The following is a 21,747-nucleotide window of genomic DNA, read 5'->3' as shown; positions in this document are numbered from 1 at the left end:
AAGCTACAATATTGGAGCAGGGATATTTGTTACAAAGTCATAGCTAACTGATACAAAACTTAGTAACTAACATATCAAAATTGCCCAGTGTCACAAAGATTGGCAATTAACTGATTGCAGGTATAATATGGAAAAAATAGTCTCTCACCAGTAGTCTAATTGCAACGTGTTGGCTTATAATGGTTGAATTGTAAGAATTTACTAGACATGACCCCTACCGACAAAGGGTTAGCCCTGACCCTGCCAATAGAAACTAGAACTAAGCAGTCACAGCCAAAACACATACCCTTGTGATATGGTTTCAATATATCTCTCCTACCTAGGGCTTAGATATTTGAACACTTGATCTCCAAGTGTTCTCTGTCGGGGAGATTGTGCAACCTTTAGGAAGAGGGGTCTACCTGGAAGAGGTTAGTCCTGTGGGCCTTTTGGGTTGTCACCTGCAGCTGGTTCCAGCCCAAACTTCAGGGCTCCTGACTGACGATACACTGTAACCATGAACATTCCTTCCCTGCCATGAACTCTGTTCTGCTTTCCTTTCTGTTGTGATGAAATACTCTGCCCAAAAGCAATTTAGGGGAATCCCACACTTCCAGGTCCTAGTACATCACTAAAGAAGTCAGGGCAGAAACTCAAGGTAGGAATGAACTCAGCATAGAAGCCGCAGAGGAACATGGCTGGTTTGCCCCAGGACTCATGTTTAGCTGGCGTCCTTATACAACACAGGGCCAGCTGCCTGTGGTGCCACCCACAGTGGGCTGAGACCTCTGCTTCAATTAATAATCACAACAATCCCCCCATAGCCACGCCCACAGACCAGTTGGATGCAGGCAGTTCCTCAGCTGAGGCTGTCTCCTTTCAGATGACTGTGTCAATTTGGCAAAGTTAACTAGGATGGACTGTGACCTCTGAGTCATGGACTAGTGTAAATACTTTGTCCTGGAAGTAGCTCCTGTCTGATACTCTATAGGTCAACGGCAACAGCTGCTGATAGACCTGGCTAAAAACCTAGGCCTGGGGCAAATTGAGATTCTCTGCAGCAGAGATGCAATGTTGGTGGAAAATTACAGTTGACCATTGCAAGCCAAGGATGACATTTACCAACAACACCAATCTGCACTGTCCTTTTATCTTTTTCAAAACCCATAAATGTCCCAGAAGACCCAAATAGCAGCCTGCAGGAGGAGTTATAAAGGCGACTGTAACCACAGCCCCTACAAGAGAAACTGTGGCTGGAGCCAGAAAACACCTCAGGGTGACAGGAAAGCACTCAAAGGGAATGGGAGGAAAGCATTCAGGAGAGGCCCTTGAGGTTATATCTGCGGTGTCTGGATAAAGGTTACTCCTGAATGGATATTCCCAGCTCTCCAGAATTGGTAGAGAATCCTACTGAGGAAGAACGGGGAACAAAGCAAAGGTATGGCGGCTGAAAAAGGGAGTTGGTACATTGGTGTATTCCCTGAGATGCAGTAAGATGGCTTCTGACAGGATTGGAAGTTCAGACTCTGCTTGATAAATTCAGTTATTGTCACCACGTGGGGATGGATGTTCCTCATACCTGATGTGTCACTGTAAATGTCCCCTTTCTCAAAGCCACCAGCTGTGCCTCATCCTTGATGCCAACCAGCCCCTTGCATTCCTTTTGGTGGTTTGAATCAGAGCCTCACCACCCCTAAGTGCATGAGTTAAAAATACTAAGATGGGGAAGGGCTGGAGGTTGGTTCAGTGGTTAAGAGAGCTTACTGCTCTTACAGAGGACCAGGGTTCTATTCCCACAGCCACAGGATGACTCTTAAAAAAAAAAGATTTATTTATTTTATGTATATGAGTACACTGTAGCTGTACAAATGGTTGTGAACCTTCATGTGGTTGTTGGAAATTGAATTTAAGACTCGCTCTGGCCCAAAGATTTATTTATTATTATAAATAAGTACACTGTTGCTATCTTCAGGACACACTAGAAGAAGGCAACAGATCTCATTACTGGTGGTTGTGAGCCACCATGTGGTTGCTGGGATTTGAACTCAGGACCTTTGGAAGAGCAGTCAGTGCTCTTACCCACTAAGCCATCTTGCCAGTCCCATATGGCTACTCTTTTTTTTTTTTTTGTCCCATATGGCGACTCTTAGCTGTCCAGTTTCATCTTATGCCCTCTTCTGGCCCTCCATGGTCACTGCATACATAGACACATGAAGGCACACACTCACACATTTAAAACAAAAATAAATACATATTTTTAAATATAACATTTAAAAAAACAATGAAGGGGGCTGATCGAGGACTGGAGTGAGCAGAGGTCCTAAATTCAATTCCCAACAACCACATGAAGGCTCACAACCATCTGAACAGTTACAGTGTACTCATATACATAAAATAAATAAATCTTAAAAAAAAATAAGACAATGGAGGAGCCAGGCATGATGGCACACGCCTTTAATCTCAGCACTCAGGAGGCAGAGGCAGGTGGATCTCTGAGTTTGTGGTCAGCCTGGTCTACATAATGGGTGCCAGGACAAGCAGGGTAACTTAACAAAGAATGGGAAGCACCAAGGAAGGCATGGGGTTTGAGTCTCTATGAATCCTCACGCCAAGACCTCACTAGATAATAAAAGCCCTAATCACGTGGCCAAAGTTTACAAGAAAACTGGATGATGCTCCAAATACAAGCTAGTAAGACCAAAGCTGACACCCAGAGACTTGCAGATCAGTGTCTGTGCAGGGATAGCGAGGAAGTGTCGGGTCTGGGCAGAGCTACCCACTGGTATCAAGGCAGGTCTGTTCAAAACATCATCCGAAGGCAGGAGGGGCTCTGTAGAGCATCCAGGATAAGCAAGCAGGTAGGATTGTAAAACAACCACACTAAAATATGACACATGGCACATACACAATTATTGCTCTCCATGGAAGGAAAGAGACAGAGTTCCTTGCCCCTCTTCTGATCAGAGCTCTGTGTTATTAATGAAGAACTCCACGCTCTCTCTCCTAAAGGGTAATGTCTCACAGAAGTGGTAGGCTTCATTCAGTTTCCTTGTCCCCAATTCTAAGATCAGTAGTCTAGAGACCTGGGCCCCACACTCTCCAGCAAGCCATTCACTTCTATGAGTGTCAGTCTTACAGGTGAAACGGCAATAATTTTAAGGAGTTCCATCTTGCTTATCCCAAGGGACTGTGAGGCTGGTCAAGAGGCCGCAGACGTGAAACTAAGAGGGCCACAAGCACTTTTTTTTGTTTGTTTTGTTTTTCAAGACAGGGTTTCTCTGTATAGCCCTGGCTGTCCTGAAATTCACTTTATAGACCAGGCTGGCCTCGAACTCATAAATCCGCCTGCCTCTGCCTCCCGAGTGCTGGGATTAAAGGCGTGCGCCACCACACCCGGCTCACAAGCACTTTTTAATTCTGTGATGAGTTCTGGGGGCATCGCCCCTTGATGCTGGAATTTCTTGGGTAAACTTGCCCGGTCTTTCAACCTCGATTTTTCTCCCCTGTAAAATGGTTACAATAGTAGTAATCTGCATTGGAGATGATTTGAGAATGAAATGAAGCAGTGTGGAGCAGCACTTACCTTCGTACTATATATGCCATTCATTATCTCTGAATCCTCCCCACAACTTCATTAACGCCAATGTTTTCTCCCGCGCGAACGCCAGAGGGCGACATAGACGGCGAGAACCCCAGTCACAAACACTTGCCGCAGCATCATGATCCTTCACACAGGGGCGCTAAGAGACAGGCTGTCAGGTTTTCCACAGATTTAGGAAACTGACTGAGGAAAGGGGAACCCTGGGAAGAGAGAAGCAATGAACCATAAGGTCAGAGATGTCTAGGCCCAATAGCCCCCAGGCCTCTGGGACGCAGTAGGATCAGTGGGGAATGGGTGGGTCACGGCACTCTTTCTTTCTGGTAGTTTCTGCATTCATTCTGCAGTCTTGTTATTTGACCGCAGAGGGGGCGCGCGTCCCTGCGGGCTCCTCTGCTTGTTGCAGCTCATTCATCTGCTAACCGCGACACTCCGTTGCCATGGCAATGTGATGCAGACAGAGTGGGGTGGCCCGGAGGAGGGAGGCCCTGCGTGACGTCTGTGCTCCTCGCAGCTCTTCTCTCGCGGCCTCCCAGTTCTTGCCTATTTTGGAAGAGAGCCGCAGCCCTTCTGCTGATGCGCGCGCGCTGGCGCCTTTTTAAGGCAACTGGCAGAGTGGCGGCTTCGCCAGTGCTCAGGAGCTTCCCCCGCCCCTGAGCGGTAGAGTCCTGGCCGGCCTTGGAAGCCCCCCGGAGCCATCGCCCCACCCCATGCCCATCTTAATGCCCTCCACTATTGTGGGAGACATTTAACCTTGGAGAGAGGAGGTCTTGCCCTTAACCCCTCGCCCCCCGCCCCCAACAGAGGAGACTGTCTCATAGAAACCTTGGAAGCAAACAAGATGCCAGGCCTATCCGTGCTTGGAGATACTACTACGGACAAGGCCACAGAGAGACAACGCCAGGTGAGGACCTCAAGGCCCTCGGGCCTCCCTTCAGCATCCTGATTAAGCCTGGGGCTTAGTCTAAAGTAGATTGGGATCTCAGGAAAACTCAACTCTCTCATTAAACTGAAAGGGAAACTGAGGCACAGAGAAGAGTAATGATTGGCTAGAGTCCCATGGCTAATTCCTGGAGGAATAGGCCTGAGACCAGGGAGCCTGGCTTCCTGGCCTGGAATCAGTCACCTGTGACTACAGATAATACTGTGTTCATCTTTGTCCCTTGTCCTTCACCCAGCCAAGGGCGAGGCAATTCCATCTTGGTACCAGCTGTGCTATCTTTTCTTCCCAGCAACATCCAGATCTTAGGTGGGTTCTCTGGACCAATGGCTATCCTGGACAAACTTCTGGACCCCATGGACTTCATGACCAGACAACCAGGTTGCTGCTTACAAGCGTCTGCATCCATCGAAGGCTTCTTGCAGCCCACCAGCTCTCTGAAACTTTCTGGAGTCAAACCTCCCCTAGACTGTCTGCAAGTGCCACTTGGCTTCTGGATGGGAATGTGGCCCTGCTGGACACTCCCCAGAGCCAGGTGGACCCAGCCCCTTGGACCCTCTGCCCAGTCCTGATGATACCCTGACAGAGGACATGACATACTTGGCCATTCTGAAGGAGATGTGCAATTTCCAGACATCTGCAGGTCTCCACTCTAGACCAGGGTTAGGGGCTCAGAGTGGATCTGATCTAGATCAACATTTGTGGTTCTGGGTGTAGCTCTCTGGAGCTTGAATGGTGTTTCCAATGGGCGCCCATTGCCAGGGCCACACCTTCAATGCACAAAGGGAAAACTAAGGCAGTCTTCAAAGAGACATCATTTGCCGAGGTCACAAGGCAAGACAATATATTTGTTGCTAAGGTTAGAACCCAGAACTCTGCCTCCTGGACTCTTTTGAGTCCAGCTTTTGAAAAATACTTAGGCTCACTGCGCTGTGTGTGAATCAAAGACCCGTTTCAGGATCTACTTCTCGAGTGTGGACATGGCCCTTGGGTTACCTTGCTCTGTGCCCTCAGTCACCCACTTCAGTTGGGCCTCTGAGAGTCTCTGAGGGACCATGCTGAGAGGATTGTCTTCCTTCCACAAGACTGAAGTGAAGGGAACCACAGATGGTAGTTACTTCCGACACAGGCCGTGCAGACTGCTCTGAGGTCTTGTTCTGTGCATTTCAGACTCCATCAGATTCCTCCAATGGTGAGTCCCCTGGTGAAGCAGGCACAGACCTGTAAGAATGACCCTGGCTAGGTTGGATCTAATGAGGGGGAAAGTCAGCGAACTGCTTGCTTTCCATTGAGCTACAGCCTCGGAAAGCATTCCTTTCCCCAAGTCCAGACAGTCCTGTTGTTCAGGACTCCCAGGTGACCCTGCTCATCCAGAGCCGACCGTGAGGCGTGGTCCCCTGGAAGACTTTAGGTCCTTTCAGACCCTGGCACTGTGCACACGGGCTTGACTTCTCCCAAAACTGGGTTTTAGTATTGCAGTATTCAAATTCCAAAGCCTGAGGGGCACAGGGCCAAGTGGAACCTGGACAGGCATGCTCGGGAGGCCAGATATAGGAGGATGATCTTTTCAGGGCAAGTGTTCTGGTGTTCTTGCACATTGCAAATAGGGAAAGTGAGGCTCTTAGAGGAGAAGGGGCTAGCTTGATAGCCCCAGTGGACAGAGTTAGGTCCAGAATCCATGTCTCTTGACTTTCCAGCCTGGGACTCTGCCTCAAACACAAGCTGCTGGCACTGAGGCTAAGCTCACTTCCTCTTCATCCCCAGCCAGGGCTGGGCCACTCAGGAGCTCTCCCATTCACCAGATGGTCCTTTCCTCCGCAGCTTCCTGGTGTCCCCTCCTCCCCCACATAGTGTTCATTTCTTCCTTGTTCCAGAAGCTTCTCCAGCAATGGGCCAGAACAGCTGCTTCTCTGCTTCTTGCCACAGCTCAACCAACTGTGGTTGCAACACTTGCAGGGGTGGGGGTGTCCCCAGCTCTCTGCTCTTGGAGTCTCTTCTCTGTGGCTCCTAGGGATTTCTTCCTGACTCTGGACCAGGCCTGTTGACTGTTTCTGATCTCCTGATTTTTAAAGCCCCTCTGTCTTTCCTGGCCCCGCTTGGCCTCCCTGAAGATGCCCTGCCCTCTGCATACCTAGGGCCAATAGGAGTGATGAGCCCATGTCATGTCTGCTCTGGGATTCTAATGACCCAATCCCTACACCAGACACACAAGGCATGGACATCTGCTCACCTGTAGGCTCCATGTCACTGGGTACACGCAGGTGATATTACAGACAAGTGTAAAGCTTCGGTCTGTGGTGGCCTGCAGGTTTGTGTGTACCTAGGTAGAAGAGGAAGTGAGGAGGCACCAGTCAGAAGCAACTCTGAGAAACAGGAGCCAGAATTTAAGCTGGGTAAGAACATGAAAGATGGCCAAGGATTGCAATTGTTGGCCCCTGGAGAACACACTGGGACTGGTCTTGGATGTTCTGTTCTGTACTGGAGGGATATGGGATGCCTGCTGACACACAGGAAGGGTCTGAACCCAGACCCTCAGGGTCACTAGGTATGCGTACCTCAGTTTCCTAAGGCTCATTGACTTCTTTGTTCGTTTATTCGGAGAACAGCACCTATTCTGGCCACCTCCATAAGGAGGGTTTCAGGAAGCACCCAGGGCTATGAACCCATCGAGCCACTTCTGTCTGACTGCATTCAAAACGATAGTTTCCTTAAGACAATGGCCACTCCCCGTGCATTCTCCAACACTTACTCCGTTCCTTCCGTGCCTATGGCTTTGTTCTGAGTGTTTTGACAAATTAGTTCACCTGGCTCTTGTGTCAGAGCTCTAACACAAATTGTATTCTCCTCTTCACAACTCTATTTAATACACTGGTAAACTGAGGCATGAGAGGCTGCAGTCCTTACCTCAGCAGTGTCACAGTCTGTAACAGAGGCAAGACCTCCCTCCAGGCCCCACCCTCTTGCCTACCCTGCCTTGGCTCTCTTCCGGTCTCTATGCGAAGATCCTATGTATTCAGACCCTTCTTTTAATTTTTTAATGGCTTTTTTATTTACTCTGTGTGCATGCATGTGAGTGAGTGTGTGCCGTGGTTTATGTGTGGCAGTCAGAGGACATCTTTCGGCTCTCCTTCCACCATGGAGGTCCTGGGGATTGAAGTTAGGCTGTCAGGCTTGGCAGCAAGTGCCTTTACCTGATTAACCTTGCTGCCCACCCCTAACCCCTTCTTGCTGGCTCTTCCATTCGGAATAAGGCAAACCATGCCCTTTCAGCCTTCTTTTCACCGAGAAGAATTATCTTCCTTCTTTTCATCTTCTCAATTTTTCCTACAAATATACCTGGAATGCTTCGATCAGAGCTGATGGCAGACAAAGGTGACAGCTCCTACCCAGGGGTCTCCAATACAAGCCAGAGAAGACAGCAGCTCATTAATGAAACGAAGTGTAAAACTGTCACCATCACAACTGGCAACAGAAGCACAGGGAACCCTGGGACCTACAGCTGGGGATTTGACCCGATAGAGAAGATTTTCTGGAGTGATATTTGAGCCAAGCTATTGTGAAAAATGAGGATCAGGTGCAAGGAGAGGCAAGGGGCGTGCATGTGTGCACGGAGCTGCAGAACCACAATGGAAGAGCTGCCTGTGGCTAGAAGAGAGGGACGGGGAGGAAGGAGGCAGGGTCGGGGGTTGGGGGGAAGATCACCAGAGTGCAGCCTGGGAGAAGGCTTAGGGTGGCTCCTCACAGTTCTTGACATCCTTGATGATGGAAGCTAAGCCTGGCCACTTCACCTCATAGGACAGCTCCTGCAGCCATACCTGCTGCGTAAAGAAGCCTCAGCTCCCTTCCCCCACAGCACCACCTCATTCCCATCTAATTAATTGTTTGCTTTTACCTTGGCTACTGCTACTCACCACACCTTATAAAGCCATGAGACCACGCTCTTGCTAATCTCATCCTCCCCACCCACCCAGCACAGCCACGTTGGTCAGTTGGCCACTTGACTCCCAAGCAACGTGGCGCAAACACACCTCCCTAGGAACCCCACTGCCATATCCCTAGGCTTGGTCTTCCCCATGTTGCAGCCACCGAGCACCCCAGATGCCCCTTTCCAGACAGCATCTCATTCAGATGGCTTCCTCTTACCCTGTGGAAGCTCCATGATGTTAAAGCCAAGCTTGTGCCTCTCCCCGACCCCCGCCAGTATCCACCAGAGAGGCTGGCCTCTGGCCTCAATTCATCCCACAGCCCTGTGCAGTGAGCGTGACATCCATCCCCACGGTCCCTGTGACAGATGCTGGCAGTATGGCGGCCAGCCTGAGGTCCCGTGTGGGTGGGCAAGGAATAGCATTTGAGAAGCAGAGGCAGGAGGGTCACAAGTTCAAGGTTATCCTCTGCTATATATGAGGATGCATGCGATTCTTTCTCAAATTTTAGAAAATGTGCATCAAGGAAGAGGCACAGGTCGGGTGTGAGGGCAGAGGGGGCAAGCTAGTCACCTCTAGAAGATCAGCAGGGCAGAGTTCCCTTGCTGAGGAAAGTCAGACATGAACATGTGAGGCAGATCTAGAGGGCAGGGGCCACACCCTCGGTTTCTATCTTCATGCCACTGAGGCACATGGGGTCCCTGGTCTGAATTTTATCTCTGGTCCATGAATTAATTTTCCTCTCCTCCTTGGAGCAGATGCCTCCAGTCAGCCCCATCCTCAAGCCTTGCCCAGATACCTTCAATTTTCTCATCCAGGTTCCAGTCTCTCCCTCCTGCCCACACCATCCCTCCCCGCCCTCACCTCTGCTCAGCCCACTCCCCTGGCTCTGACCGTTTCTATGCGTAGGTGGCAGCGTGTACCCTCTTCACAGGAGATTTGTTGATTTCATAACCATAAATAGATAAAATGTTCTGAGTGCTTCCATGAGCGAGTAGAATTGAGGGAGTGATCACACAATGAAAAGGCTGTAGGAGAAGGAAAACAGCCTGTGGAGACACAGCTGAAACCGGCTTGGTGCTGCACAAACCAGCACTACCTGAGGGCGAGCTTGCCGTTGCATAAGAGGTATACCATAAACACAGGACTTGGGACTGCCAGAGAACCTTCTGGAAAACACTTATGAGACTGCAAGTCTGTCAATTCAAAGGAACAATATATTAAGAAAATCTAGATTTAAAATGAAAACAGAACGTGGAAGCCAACAAACATGGATTTTTAATTCTGAGTTCATCTCATTTTGGCTGTGTGACTATGAGCAAGTTTCTCATCCTCTCTGGGAAGGTGTATATTCATCTCTTGGGTCAGACTAGAGGGACCAATCATATAATATGCTCATTTTTTCCTCTAAGAAAAAGTGGTCTTCTCGATTACAACTTAACCTCCAATATGGAACAATTTGTCTTCCCAAAACGCAGTCCCAAGACACTAAGGATGGATAGGGTAACCTGCTTTTTCATTGTCAAGTAGAACTCATGTTGACATGGAAATGGGTTATGCACAATCATTCTTGGATGGGGAGACCATATATTCATAGTTACAAAGAAAGCTAGACATTAGGAAGGACTTCCCAAGTTCTTCTCCCTAAGATGGGTAAAGAGAGTAGAGAGAGGATGTGACAGCTCAGTTTGTTCTGAGACTGGAGAGCTTTCCAGAGAGAGGGAAAGCTATTTCTTTACCTTCTGCTCTAAGGGTGGCAGGATTTTCTGTCAAGGGTTAGGTAGTAGGTGTTTGGGCTTGGTGGGAGCTCTAGTCCCTTCTGCACTTAACTCTGTGACTGTGTGAAGAAGGGCACCAGCCATAAGTATGTGAATGGTCTGAATGTGTCCCAGTAAAACTTCATTAATGAAAAGAAACAGCGGACCAGATTTTATTCGGTGCCATAGTGTATAGGCCCCAATCTCGTTCTACACGGCAAGAGAACAAGTTTGAATGGGGAGGAATGAACCATGCACAGGGCACTGCCAGAGCCCTGCTGTCTGACTTTAAGTCATTGCTCACTTCTGATCTTAACCTCATCGACTATAGAATGAACGTAATAATCTCAATCATCAGTCCTGAGACAATAGCTAAGAGGAAGGTTAGGGTGGCTAGGAAGGCTGTGTGTCAAAGTGAAAGAACTGACGCCTGCAAGTTAACCTCTGACCTCCACACACAGACACCATGACACATGTGTGTTCTCTTCATGTGACAAATTAAAAATTGCAAAATAAAAAGTGCCTAAGAGATCAGAGTAAGTCTCTCTCTCCCTTTACTCCACCCCTTTGAGTGGCACTGAGTCTAGCAGCACACGAGGCCACATCCTTGTCTGCTGCAGGTGACGGTGGCCTTCTTGGATGGAGACAAATATTTCATTATAGTTGGATTCTTGGTCTGTCTTTCTAACATGCGGTCCTCAGTGACCCCATTTCTGGAGCAAGCCCAGCACAGGAGGAAACGAGGAATCTCTCTTCCTCTCCACTGTCCGGGCATTTGGCAGGGTGCTAGAGTTCATGTCAGGGAGCAACATGGCCGCAGTGGCTGGTGCCAGACCTTGGGAGAGGCCTTCAAGACTCAGGCTGGGATCAGAGTCAGGAACAGAAAGCTCTGAGTTCTCCCAGAACATTCAGCTCTGGTCCCAGCTTCCCTGGGGTCTCCACGAAGCAGCCACAGCTGTGGTCCACTGGGAACCTGCAGCCCCACCCACGGCATCATAAAGTGAAAGTTGTCCTGCTCATCTGCTCAGATGATCTCGGAGTGCTGCATCCTTCAGCACTGATTTATCTCAGAAGCCCTAGCAAGGGATTCCTTTATTTTCTCATTCTGTCCCTCTTCCTCTTCCCCTCCCTCTCCTTTGCTTCATCCTTCCTTCTCTTCCTCATAGGCATACTTGTGCAGACAAATACCACATGTATGCCGACAGTCCCCCGTCAACATCCTTGCTCCAGTATTTGAGAAAAGGAGCCAGGAGTCTCCATGATATTCTTAAGAATCAAACCCTCCATTCCAATTCCTCAGGAGGTCTTCCTCCTGGACAATCTCTGAAAAAGATGCACCATTTCTCTAATAGGGATTGAGGGGTGATGACCCTCTAGAGCCCCAATAAAGCCATGAAGAGAGGAGCAGAGGACTTCATGGTCTGCTCTTGCTATAAAAAGGCCTTTTTCGGGAAAAAAATAAAGAAAGGAATCAGCCAATCCCTTCACGATGCCATCACCTCTTCTTGGTGGTTTTTCGGGGAAGGAGTGGGTGGGTTTCCATGGCAACAGATGCGAGCTCTGCTCAGTAAAGAAGGGACCTTGATATTTTTTCTCTCTCATTCTCTCAGTTGTGTGTGTGCCTGTGTGTATGTGCGTGCTACACATGCCTATGCCCACACCAGCAATTTTTTTAGAACTAAAGAAAGCCCTTCTATCAGCTCCCCAAATATGGAGTGATAGAAAACCATGCACTCCTGCAGGCCAGAGAAGGTTCTGGATGGTTCCAGAGAAGGGTGCTCCTGTGAACTTGTTTTCCTCCATTGCAGAGATTGTGTGCAGCAGAGAGGCCTTTGCAAACTGTTAGAGGCTAAGAGTTAGAAAAAAGGATGTTTGGTGGAGAGAGGGGAACAAAGGATAGATGGTGCAAAAACCAACGAATGGCGTCCTAGTGGGCAACCAAAGGTGCACGGAGTCTCAGGAAGCACAGTCAGCACAAACCACCTAACGCTGAAGAAAAGGCTCAAGGCAGACTCATATATGGACACAAACACACAGAGAGGTATAAAAGCAAATATATTAGGCAAAACCGCAAAACTGCATACAACACAGAAAGGCAGAGACTTAGAGAAATAAAACAGACAAATAAAAACACAGATGCAGGTACTGGCAGATATGTAGACACACAAGGATGCAGAGCCTATCATCAAAACACAGGCAAATAGATACATGGATGCAGATAGATAAGTGTATCCAGACAGATAGGTTTGGATGCAGACATAGAACATGCAACACAGCCTCATTCAAGTGCACACACTCGTGTGCGCTCACACACACACTCCCCTTTCCCCCTTCAGTTGCTCAAGCTTCCTATAGCAGGAAGGCAGATCTGCAAATGCTGCATGTTCACCCAGTAAGTTTGGCTGTGAATATCTTGTAACCCCCACCTATTGCTTCTACACACACACACACACACACACACACACACACACACACACACACACACCCCAAAGCCCCTCTCCCAACTTTGTCCACTTTCCCATAACCAAAGGCTGTGATACCTCCCCCATCTCAGGCTTCCAATTCTGTTTTGCTGCTGCTGCTGCCGCCGCCTGCCGCTTGGGGGGGGAGAGAGTGGGGTGACTCAGCCAGGCCAGGATGACTCACACTGACAGTATTTTTAGCAGCGGCCAGGAGCTCTCTAGCGTGCCAGCCGCCCCCCTCCTCCTGCTTGCTATTTCGGAACCGTCACTGGTGATATAAATAGCTCTTCTCCCACGGCCTGAAGCTGCTGCCAGGCTATTTTTGGTTCTGCACAGTTAAAAATAGTTTCATGGAGGTGGGAGGCAAGAGGAGTGGGAGCTGGCCTAGGGAGAGGAGACATTGGGGGCATACAGAGCTTCTCAACTTGAATCAGAGTAGTCGAACTAAGATGATCCCTTCCCTACCCCCTCCCTTGCCCCTTTCTAGAACCTTCTCCCCTTCCAACGTTCCTTATCCCTAGTCCATCCTCCTGGAAAAATCCAAGGATTCCTCCCTTGAGCCCAATTTTCTTTCCAAGCTTAACTAATTCCTAGAACCGAGGAGTCTTGACAGCCACACCTGTAAATAGCCCATATGTATTCTCAATGAGGAGGATGACAGCATCGGGATGCCATTCTCATCTATCCCGAGGCCCAGCTCGGCTTTGATGTCACAGGCAAACCACGACCATTCTGAGTGGGAAGGCAACATTCAGCACCACGGACAGCGACAACATCCCCCCCCCCCCTCCCCCTTCCAGGTCTGCTTAAATTGCTTGGAGACCAGCTGTGGACCCAGCAGAGAGATGCAACTTATTGTGGAGGAGATATCAAGAACGTCTCCTGGCCAGGGCTTAAAGCACCTGTCTGTGAGGAAGACAGGGCAGAGATGAACCCCAGAGATAGAATGGTTGTCTAGCATACACAGAGCCCTGGTTTCATCCTCAGCTTTGGGAAACTAATCTAGAAACTCCATCTTGGATTTGCATATGGAAAGAGAATCCAAAAACCAAGGGAAGAGAATGGAACAGGGAGTGGTGGTGTTGAGTGGGGATATCAGAGTTAATAAGGATGAAACATGCCAGAGAGAAATACATCCTGAAGAAACCATTTCTGTCACCCATAAGGTTGGAAACAGTGTCTTACAGACACACACCATTTTCTCCATCTCAGCTATACCACTGGCTGGCTACATGGTTGTATATGTAGATGCTTTCTATCTGAACTAAAATTGTACAAAATATTAGGATAGGGGCTCTACAACCATGAACCTCTCCCCGCCCCTCCCCGGCATTACTAGGGAGTGCACTCAAGTCTTGAGCATGATAGAAGTGTGAACTCCTACTAAGCCATGGCCCTGGTCACCAAAGTACCCTCTTCCCATACCCCCTGCTTTTCACTCCACGTTGCCTCTCTTGCTATCACCCCTTTCCATGAAGAACAGGGGTTTCTTGACCACAAACTTTTCTCCTTGGTGTCAAAGTTCATCTCTAACTTTCTGCAGCCAGTTCTGTCCCTCTCTCCCAATTTTTTTTTGTTTTTTGTTCTGTTTGTTTGTGTGTTTTTGTTTTTTGAGACAGGGTTTCTCTGTGTAGCCTTGGCTGTCCTGGAACTCACTTTGTAGACCAGGCTGGCCTCGAACTCAGAAATCTGCTTGCCTCTGCCTCCCAAGTGCTGGGATTAAAGGCGTGTGCCACCACGCCCGGCTTCCCTCAACTTTTTAAATGGTCTTGTTTTTCAGGCTCTAAAAGTGCTTTTATATGTTCCTACTCTAAATGAAATTTTGGGCAAAAAGTTTCTCTAGTCCTTTGTGAAATGGTTGTGGGATAAAAAAAGGGCTCCCATACCCTGTGTAGACAGCAATCGCATGTAAGTGACTGAAGAAAGGTGTGTGTGGGGGTGTGTGTCTGGAGGGGTGGGGTGATGCAAAGGCCACACTACAAAGACAAGCCTGACATGACAGGTAGTTAAACCAAAGGTGCAAATTAGAGGGGTGGGGGTGGGGGGCGCCCACAAAGCCGAGATAGACTGTCCAACGCTCAATGAACGAAGGAAAAAAAAAAAAAGAAAGGTGTATGTTGTGCGCTCACTCAGTGACAAGTGCACAGGCAGAACGAGGAGCCCTGGAGCTAAAGATGGAGCAAGAATTGAAGGGAGATGGGGAGGGGACTCTGGCAGAATTAAAGGGTCTTGGGTAGGTGCAGCAGCCACTGAGGGCACAGCAGACCCTGGCTACTTGGCAGCCTCCCCCTCTTCCCGGCTGAAGCAGTGGGGAGAGCTTTCTAGAGCTGTGCGGAGGCCGGTAGGCCCCGCCCGCCGCTGCCGCCGCCGCAGCCGCCGGAGGATTCCTGTCCTAATATGGAGCTGGGATTCCCCCGGCCCCGCCCCCGCCCCCCAGCCCGCCGGAGAGACTGGGGCTCGCAAGAGGGCGGGGGAACAGCTCGTCTTGGGGGCTGACAAGCGGGAGGGGATCGTGGGAGAGGTTCAAACACACATCCAGATCCTCACCAGGCCCTGGGTCTTTGCCTCAGTTTCCCCGACAGGTGGCTAAGATGAACTAATAGAGGAAAAAGGAATCCCTGCAGATCACAGTGGAGATGTTTGTGTTCCTATGGTGCTAAGGAAATATGATCAAGACCGAATTCAAGTGGTCTCTTCTCCACAGGACCACCATTCCACCCTATCCTGGAGATTTAGACCCTCAGGTCAGGGCATGGAGGCGAAGAAGGAATTATTTATTTGAAACTGGCTAAGGGACTTTCAGATTGAATAGACCCCAGAAAAGACCCCCAGTTGTGACCTAGCCCCTCCCCAAAAGCCAAGGAAAGTCCCTCATGTAATTTCGACCCCTGCCTGGCAGATGGCGGCAAATTGGCAGAGGACCAAGCCCCTTCTCATCCTTTGCCTCCTTAGAAAAATCTATGTTGATAGCAGCCTCGCTTTGCCTTCTACAAACTCTCTTGTTAAGGGCTTCAGACCACCCTAATCCATGTACTGTTCCTCCTCCTAATAGAATGTAATGGAAAACCTGGGTCCCTGCACCCCATTCCTGGCTCTGCACAGCTCTTGCCAGCCGGCCCCCTCTGCACCCTCCCTTCTCCCCCTTCCCCCGCCCCCTCCCTCTCCCGTTCGACGTCACGGGATGACGTCGGAAGTCTGGGAGGGAGGAGGAGCACCCCCCCTCCCCAGCCAGTGGCTCCCTCTGCAGCTTGCTTTAGCCCAGCCTCCCGCCTCCCGCTGCCCCCCCCGTCTCTAAAAACGAGCCCCCCACGCCTGTCAGGAGCTATATAAGGCGGATCGAGGCAGGCGAGGGGGGCAGCGCTGCCGAGCGGAGCCCAGGAGTGGAGCGAGAGCGAGCAAGAGCCTGAGCGAAAAGACCGGGAAGCAAGGAAGAGGAAGCCTCCGGTGCATCGGGAAAGGATCGCAGGTGCTCGGGAGCCGGAGCTGGAGCTCCACAGCCGGCAGTCATGTACCGATCCACCAAGGGCGCCTCCAAGGCGCGCCGCGACCAGATCAACGCCGAGATTCGGAACCTCAAGGAGCTGCTGCCGTTGGCTGAAGCGGACAAGGTCCGGCTGTCCTACCTGCACATCATGAGTCTTGCCTGCATCTACACTCGCAAGGGTGTCTTCTTTGCTGGAGGTGAGCAGCTTGGGCTACCGGAGACCAGAGCTGACGGGGACCAGGGATGGAGGAGCTGAGGGAATGTGCTAAAACTGCCGCTTGTCTAGCACAGCGTGCTGGAAGCCTGTGGAGAGAAGGGACTTGAGGGGACCCTGGACTTCCTACTTTTTCTTCTGAGCTCCATCTAGACTAGCCTAAACGATAGTCCTAGCACTGGATTTGTGTGAGATAGAGCGCTAAAACAGAATGGTCCAGGCTCCCATTGCCTCAGAGGCACTCCAGGAATCCGGGGAGGGTACGGAAGGAAGCCTGGCAAGCTACAGGGAAAGCCTGCAAAGGCAAAGTATGAGGAAGAGTAGCTTGTGCTAGAAAATGCTGAGAGGGTCTTTCTATGCGCTCTGGAGCTGTTCGACGTCCTGAAGCCATCACCCTTTCTGGCGCTGCCCGCGGTGCTGAAATGGCCATAGCCCCTTTTCGCAGGAGCTGTCCGCGGTGCTGAATCCCAGTCCTTTCGGGAGAGCTCTGTCCACAGTGCTGACAGCAGAGGGCTGCTGAGGTTCCGGCCAGGCTTGGAAGTCCAGGGGCTCCCTGGCTAGATAGTTTTAGCAACAGGTCTCCTGGCCAAGATCCACAAGCATAGGGTCAACAGGTGTTGGCAGAAATAGGTCTATGGGAATTTCCTGTGTCTTCTCCAAGACTCAAAAGATGTTCTCTTTATTTCTGTGTTGTCCCTGATTCTTATCCTGACTCACCACATCTTCTCACCCTACAGGCACTCCTTTGGCTGGCCCCACCGGGCTTCTCTCTGCTCAAGAGCTTGAAGACATTGTGGCAGCACTACCTGGATTTCTCCTTGTATTCACAGCTGAGGGGAAGTTGCTATACCTGTCGGAGAGTGTGAGCGAGCATCTGGGCCACTCTATGGTGAGTACTAAAAGTCCTTGCATCTCAAGTTGGGGTATATGTGAGATAAAATGAGCCTCTCACTACTGAAAACAGAGTTATTAGAGGCGAGTGTGGGGGAGTCTTCCCTAAGAAAAATCATTGGTTGCAGATAGGCTCTTGCTGCCTTCACTAATGATCACTTCTCCTTTCTAGGTGGACCTGGTTGCCCAGGGCGACAGTATCTACGATATCATTGACCCTGCTGACCATCTCACTGTGCGCCAGCAGCTCACCATGCCCTCTGCTCTGGATGCTGGTAAGAACCTCCTCTCGGTTCTTCAGTTTACTCCTCTGCTGCCCTGCCCTAACTATCTACTCTCCTCCAATGCCCACCCTCTTAGTCAGTTTTTCCTTTTGCTCACCTAGATCGCCTTTTCCGTTGTCGATTCAACACCTCCAAGTCCCTCCGGCGCCAGAGTTCAGGAAACAAACTGGTGCTTATTCGAGGTCGATTCCATGCTCACCCACCTGGGGCCTACTGGGCAGGAAACCCTGTGTTCACCGCTTTCTGCGCCCCACTGGAGCCAAGACCCCGCCCTGGCCCCGGCCCTGGCCCTGGCCCTGGTCCTGCTTCTCTCTTCCTGGCCATGTTCCAGAGCCGGCATGCTAAGGACCTAGCCCTACTGGACGTTTCTGAAAGGTAAGCCCAAAGTGTTCAAACTCCAGTAAGAAGGGAGGCCAGAAAGAAGGGAACTTTAGATTCGTGATCTTAGATTCAGGGCAGGGAGGATGGGGCTTAAGTGGGCAGAGAGCATGGGAGGGAGTGAAGTGCATGCATTTTGAGTAAGGTAAACAGAAAGCTGACCTCATCATTTCCACCTTCCCAGTGTCCTAATCTACCTGGGCTTTGAGCGCAGCGAACTGCTCTGTAAATCATGGTATGGACTGCTACACCCCGAGGACCTGGCCCAAGCTTCTTCTCAACACTACCGCCTGTGTGAGTGTCCTGAGAGGCCGTGCATAACACAGGAAGCTGGGAGAAAGCATGGGAGACAGGCCAGGGACTGGCTGTGGTCCAAACTGATGTTAAGGAGTTTCGGAGGCTACAGAGTGAGCTTGAGGATGAGAAGTCAAGGCAAGAATAGGACAGAGTTAGAAAACACTGTGTGATAAGGTCAAGTGGGGAGCCTAGAGGTACAGGTTAGGGTAGTTAGAAGAGAATATGTCATGGCTCCCTCAATTCAGTGTAGAGGTAAGAAAGGTGGGTGTGTAGGTGGTGTTGATTGATGGACCTTCTAATCCGGTATTCCTTTTTTCTCCCCAGTGGCTGAAAGTGGAGATATTCAGGCTGAAATGGTGGTGAGACTTCAAGCCAAGCATGGAGGCTGGACATGGATTTACTGCATGCTATACTCAGAAGGTCCAGAAGGCCCTTTTACTGCCAATAACTACCCTATCAGGTAAGCTGTAAGATACAAGATGGCGGAGAGGGGAGGGGAGCTGAGGTCAGCATAGAAGAAATGCAACGAAGAAAACTACTCTGGTAATGGACAGCAGACCCTTACAAGCTGCCACCTCTTCCCTTTCCAGTGACACGGAAGCCTGGAGCCTCCGCCAGCAGCTAAACTCTGAAGACACCCAGGCAGCCTATGTCCTAGGAACCCCAGCTGTGCTACCCTCATTCTCTGAGAATGTCTTCTCCCAGGAGCAATGCTCTAATCCACTCTTTACACCATCCCTGGGGACTCCTAGAAGTGCCAGCTTCCCCAGGGCTCCTGAACTAGGTGTGATCTCAACACCAGAAGAGCTTCCCCAACCCTCCAAAGAGCTGGACTTCAGTTACCTGCCATTCCCTGCTAGGCCTGAGCCTTCCCTCCAAGCAGACCTGAGCAAGGATTTGGTGTGTACTCCACCTTACACACCCCACCAGCCAGGAGGCTGTGCCTTCCTCTTCAGCCTCCATGAACCCTTCCAGACTCACTTGCCCCCTCCGTCCAGCTCTCTCCAAGAACAGCTGACACCAAGTACAGTGACTTTCTCTGAACAGTTGACACCCAGCAGTGCTACCTTCCCAGACCCACTAACCAGTTCACTACAAGGACAGTTGACAGAAAGCTCAGCCAGAAGCTTTGAAGACCAGTTGACTCCATGCACCTCTTCCTTCCCTGACCAGCTACTTCCCAGCACTGCCACATTCCCAGAGCCTCTGGGCAGCCCCGCCCATGAGCAGCTGACTCCTCCCAGCACAGCATTCCAGGCTCATCTGAACAGCCCCAGCCAAACCTTCCCAGAGCAACTGAGCCCCAATCCTACCAAGACTTACTTCGCCCAGGAGGGATGCAGTTTTCTCTATGAGAAGTTGCCCCCAAGTCCTAGCAGCCCTGGTAATGGGGACTGTACACTCCTGGCCCTAGCTCAGCTCCGGGGCCCCCTCTCTGTGGATGTCCCCCTGGTGCCCGAAGGCCTGCTCACACCTGAGGCCTCTCCAGTCAAGCAAAGTTTCTTCCACTACACAGAGAAAGAGCAAAATGAGATAGATCGTCTCATTCAGCAGATCAGCCAGTTGGCTCAGGGCGTGGACAGGCCCTTCTCAGCTGAGGCTGGCACTGGGGGGCTGGAGCCACTTGGAGGGCTGGAGCCCCTGAACCCTAACCTGTCCCTGTCAGGGGCTGGACCCCCTGTGCTTAGCCTGGATCTTAAACCCTGGAAATGCCAGGAGCTGGACTTCCTGGTTGACCCTGATAATTTATTCCTGGAAGAGACGCCAGTGGAAGACATCTTCATGGATCTTTCTACTCCAGACCCCAATGGGGAATGGGGTTCAGGGGATCCTGAGGCAGAGGTCCCAGGAGGGACCCTGTCACCTTGCAACAACCTGTCCCCAGAAGATCACAGCTTCCTGGAGGACTTGGCCACCTATGAAACCGCCTTTGAGACAGGTGTCTCAACATTCCCCTACGAAGGGTTTGCTGATGAGTTGCATCAACTCCAGAGCCAAGTTCAAGACAGCTTCCATGAAGGTAAGTCTAGCCTGAATGTCCAAGAGCCCTGCCCTTCTAATCAGACATTGCATAGATTGGGTGAATCAGTCCCCAACTCTGAAACTCTGTTTTATTAAGAGAACAATATTACCTCCTACTAAGAAGAGTAGTGAGGTAGGAATAATACAAAGCTTTGTGTGAAAGATGAGTAGACCTGGTGGGCGGGGGAGGTGAGCTAGAAAAACGCGATAGACAATCCCTAGGCAAAAGCTTGAAAGCTTCTGAGAGACCTAGACCAGACAACACCGTCATTTTATAGACAAAAATAATCAAGGCCCCAGAGTTAAAGAAACTTTAAGTGGCACAAAAATTGATAGAAGTTGATGCTTCCCCCTGAAGGGGACCCAGAGCAACAACTGGTTAAAATTAGGAGACAGAAAGAACAATGCCAAGCCCCTAGCTCCAATCTGGCGGCCTTGTGCTGTTTGTCCAAAGCTGTGGCCACAGTTTCCCTCCATATTTGCATATTGCCTCTTATCTGCTGACACCCTGGGGATCAGTTCATTTGGCTAACACATTTGACGTCCATAGACTATAGCAATATTGTACCACTGCCTGAGCCCAATGACGCTTTTACTGAATAAGCTTGACTAACATACGCACTTTCTCTCTTCTCTCTCTCTCTCTTTCCCCACAGATGGAAGTGGAGGGGAACCAACGTTTTGAATAAGTCTGTGACTTAACGTCTTCAAGTATGGCATATTGTCATCAAGACGTGGAGCCGCTCTCCACCCCCCCGGGACTGTTGGGGGGATTCTGGGGGCCAGAGGGGGATATATCTGATTCTCCAGGCCCTGAAGGATTTAGGGGGGAGGTGGGAGGGTAAGGGAGGGGAGCAACTTTTTAAAATCAAGAGACTTCGAGCGATCCCAGTTTCCATTTCAATCTGTATTCACTCGTAGTGAGTTTCCTTGAATGGATTTCAAGCGGAGAATGGGGGAGTCTCACTTCCTCACCGCGCTGCCCCATGGGCCTGGGCCAGTTCTCCACTCCTAGGGGCAAAGCCACCCCTGGGCTTTGGTGGGGGAAAGGCATGGCCCACCTGGGGCTAGCCTGTGCCCCGAGGGGCTCTTGACACCCACGTAGAATTCTCTACAAACCAGTAACGGGATTTCAATTCCGACGGACTCTGCCGCCCTGGCGGCTCTTCCTGTGACTTTTGCGCCCCGCGCCTGGGGTGGGGGGCGCGAAGAGACGCTACATTCCTTTCCGATGGAGGAAGGCAGATCTGCCGTCACACGTGTGCTTGCACGAGTGCGTGTACCTGGTGCGGGACTCACCCGGCCGCCAGACCGCCTAGGCTTGCCCAGGTGGCCACCTCGTGGTGCTGCGGTGACTTTGTAGCCAACTTTATAATAAAGTCCAGTTTGCCTTTTTGGTATCTCTGGTGTCATGCGCTATTGTGAAAAGGGAAGGGAGGGGAAGGGAGAGATTGAGGAGCCCAGATAGGAGGCTGGGGCAGGAGTCACAGGTTAGACCTCCTCTCAGCCCTGGTATCT

At 50.5% G+C, this 21,747-nt stretch overlaps 1 protein-coding gene across 4 annotated transcripts; it reads left to right on the top strand.

The window, feature by feature from the left end:
• Positions 1 to 2,542: 2,542 nt before the first annotated feature.
• Positions 2,543 to 21,629, top strand: Npas4 (neuronal PAS domain protein 4). Of its 4 annotated transcripts, none has more exons than XM_030250872.1 (9): positions 2,543 to 4,481; positions 4,810 to 16,340; positions 17,095 to 17,246; positions 17,421 to 17,523; positions 17,634 to 17,907; positions 18,095 to 18,204; positions 18,532 to 18,667; positions 18,798 to 20,227; positions 20,886 to 21,629. In XM_030250872.1, the coding sequence occupies exons 2-9, from the start codon at positions 16,166 to 16,168 to the stop codon at positions 20,912 to 20,914; spliced, it is 2,409 nt and encodes an 802-aa protein (XP_030106732.1). In that variant the 5' UTR covers positions 2,543 to 4,481; positions 4,810 to 16,165; the 3' UTR covers positions 20,915 to 21,629. The 4 variants fall into 4 exon arrangements, with proteins under 4 accessions (XP_030106732.1, XP_006531784.1, XP_011246921.1 ...); XM_006531721.4 differs by having other exon boundaries at positions 2,543 to 5,709; positions 15,979 to 16,340; XM_011248619.3 differs by having other exon boundaries at positions 2,543 to 5,709; positions 13,460 to 16,340.
• The last annotated feature ends 118 nt before the right edge of the window (positions 21,630 to 21,747 follow it).

Source organism: Mus musculus, chromosome 19, assembly GCF_000001635.26.
Source record: "Mus musculus strain C57BL/6J chromosome 19, GRCm38.p6 C57BL/6J".
Classification (NCBI taxonomy): Eukaryota; Metazoa; Chordata; class Mammalia; order Rodentia; family Muridae; genus Mus; species Mus musculus.
The sequence above is the reverse complement of the archived record's forward strand: the minus strand, read 5'-3'. Positions and strand labels throughout refer to the sequence as shown.

Bases quoted from the DNA above. Each gene is read 5' to 3' on its own strand.
- Npas4 (XM_030250872.1), top strand. From the start codon at position 16,166: ATGTACCGATCCACCAAGGGCGCCTCCAAGGCGCGCCGCGACCAGATC. The intron at 17,247-17,420 runs GTGAGTACTAAA...TCTCCTTTCTAG, and splicing joins AGCATCTGGGCCACTCTATG to GTGGACCTGGTTGCCCAGGG. The intron at 18,205-18,531 runs GTGAGTGTCCTG...TTTTCTCCCCAG, and splicing joins TTCTCAACACTACCGCCTGT to TGGCTGAAAGTGGAGATATT.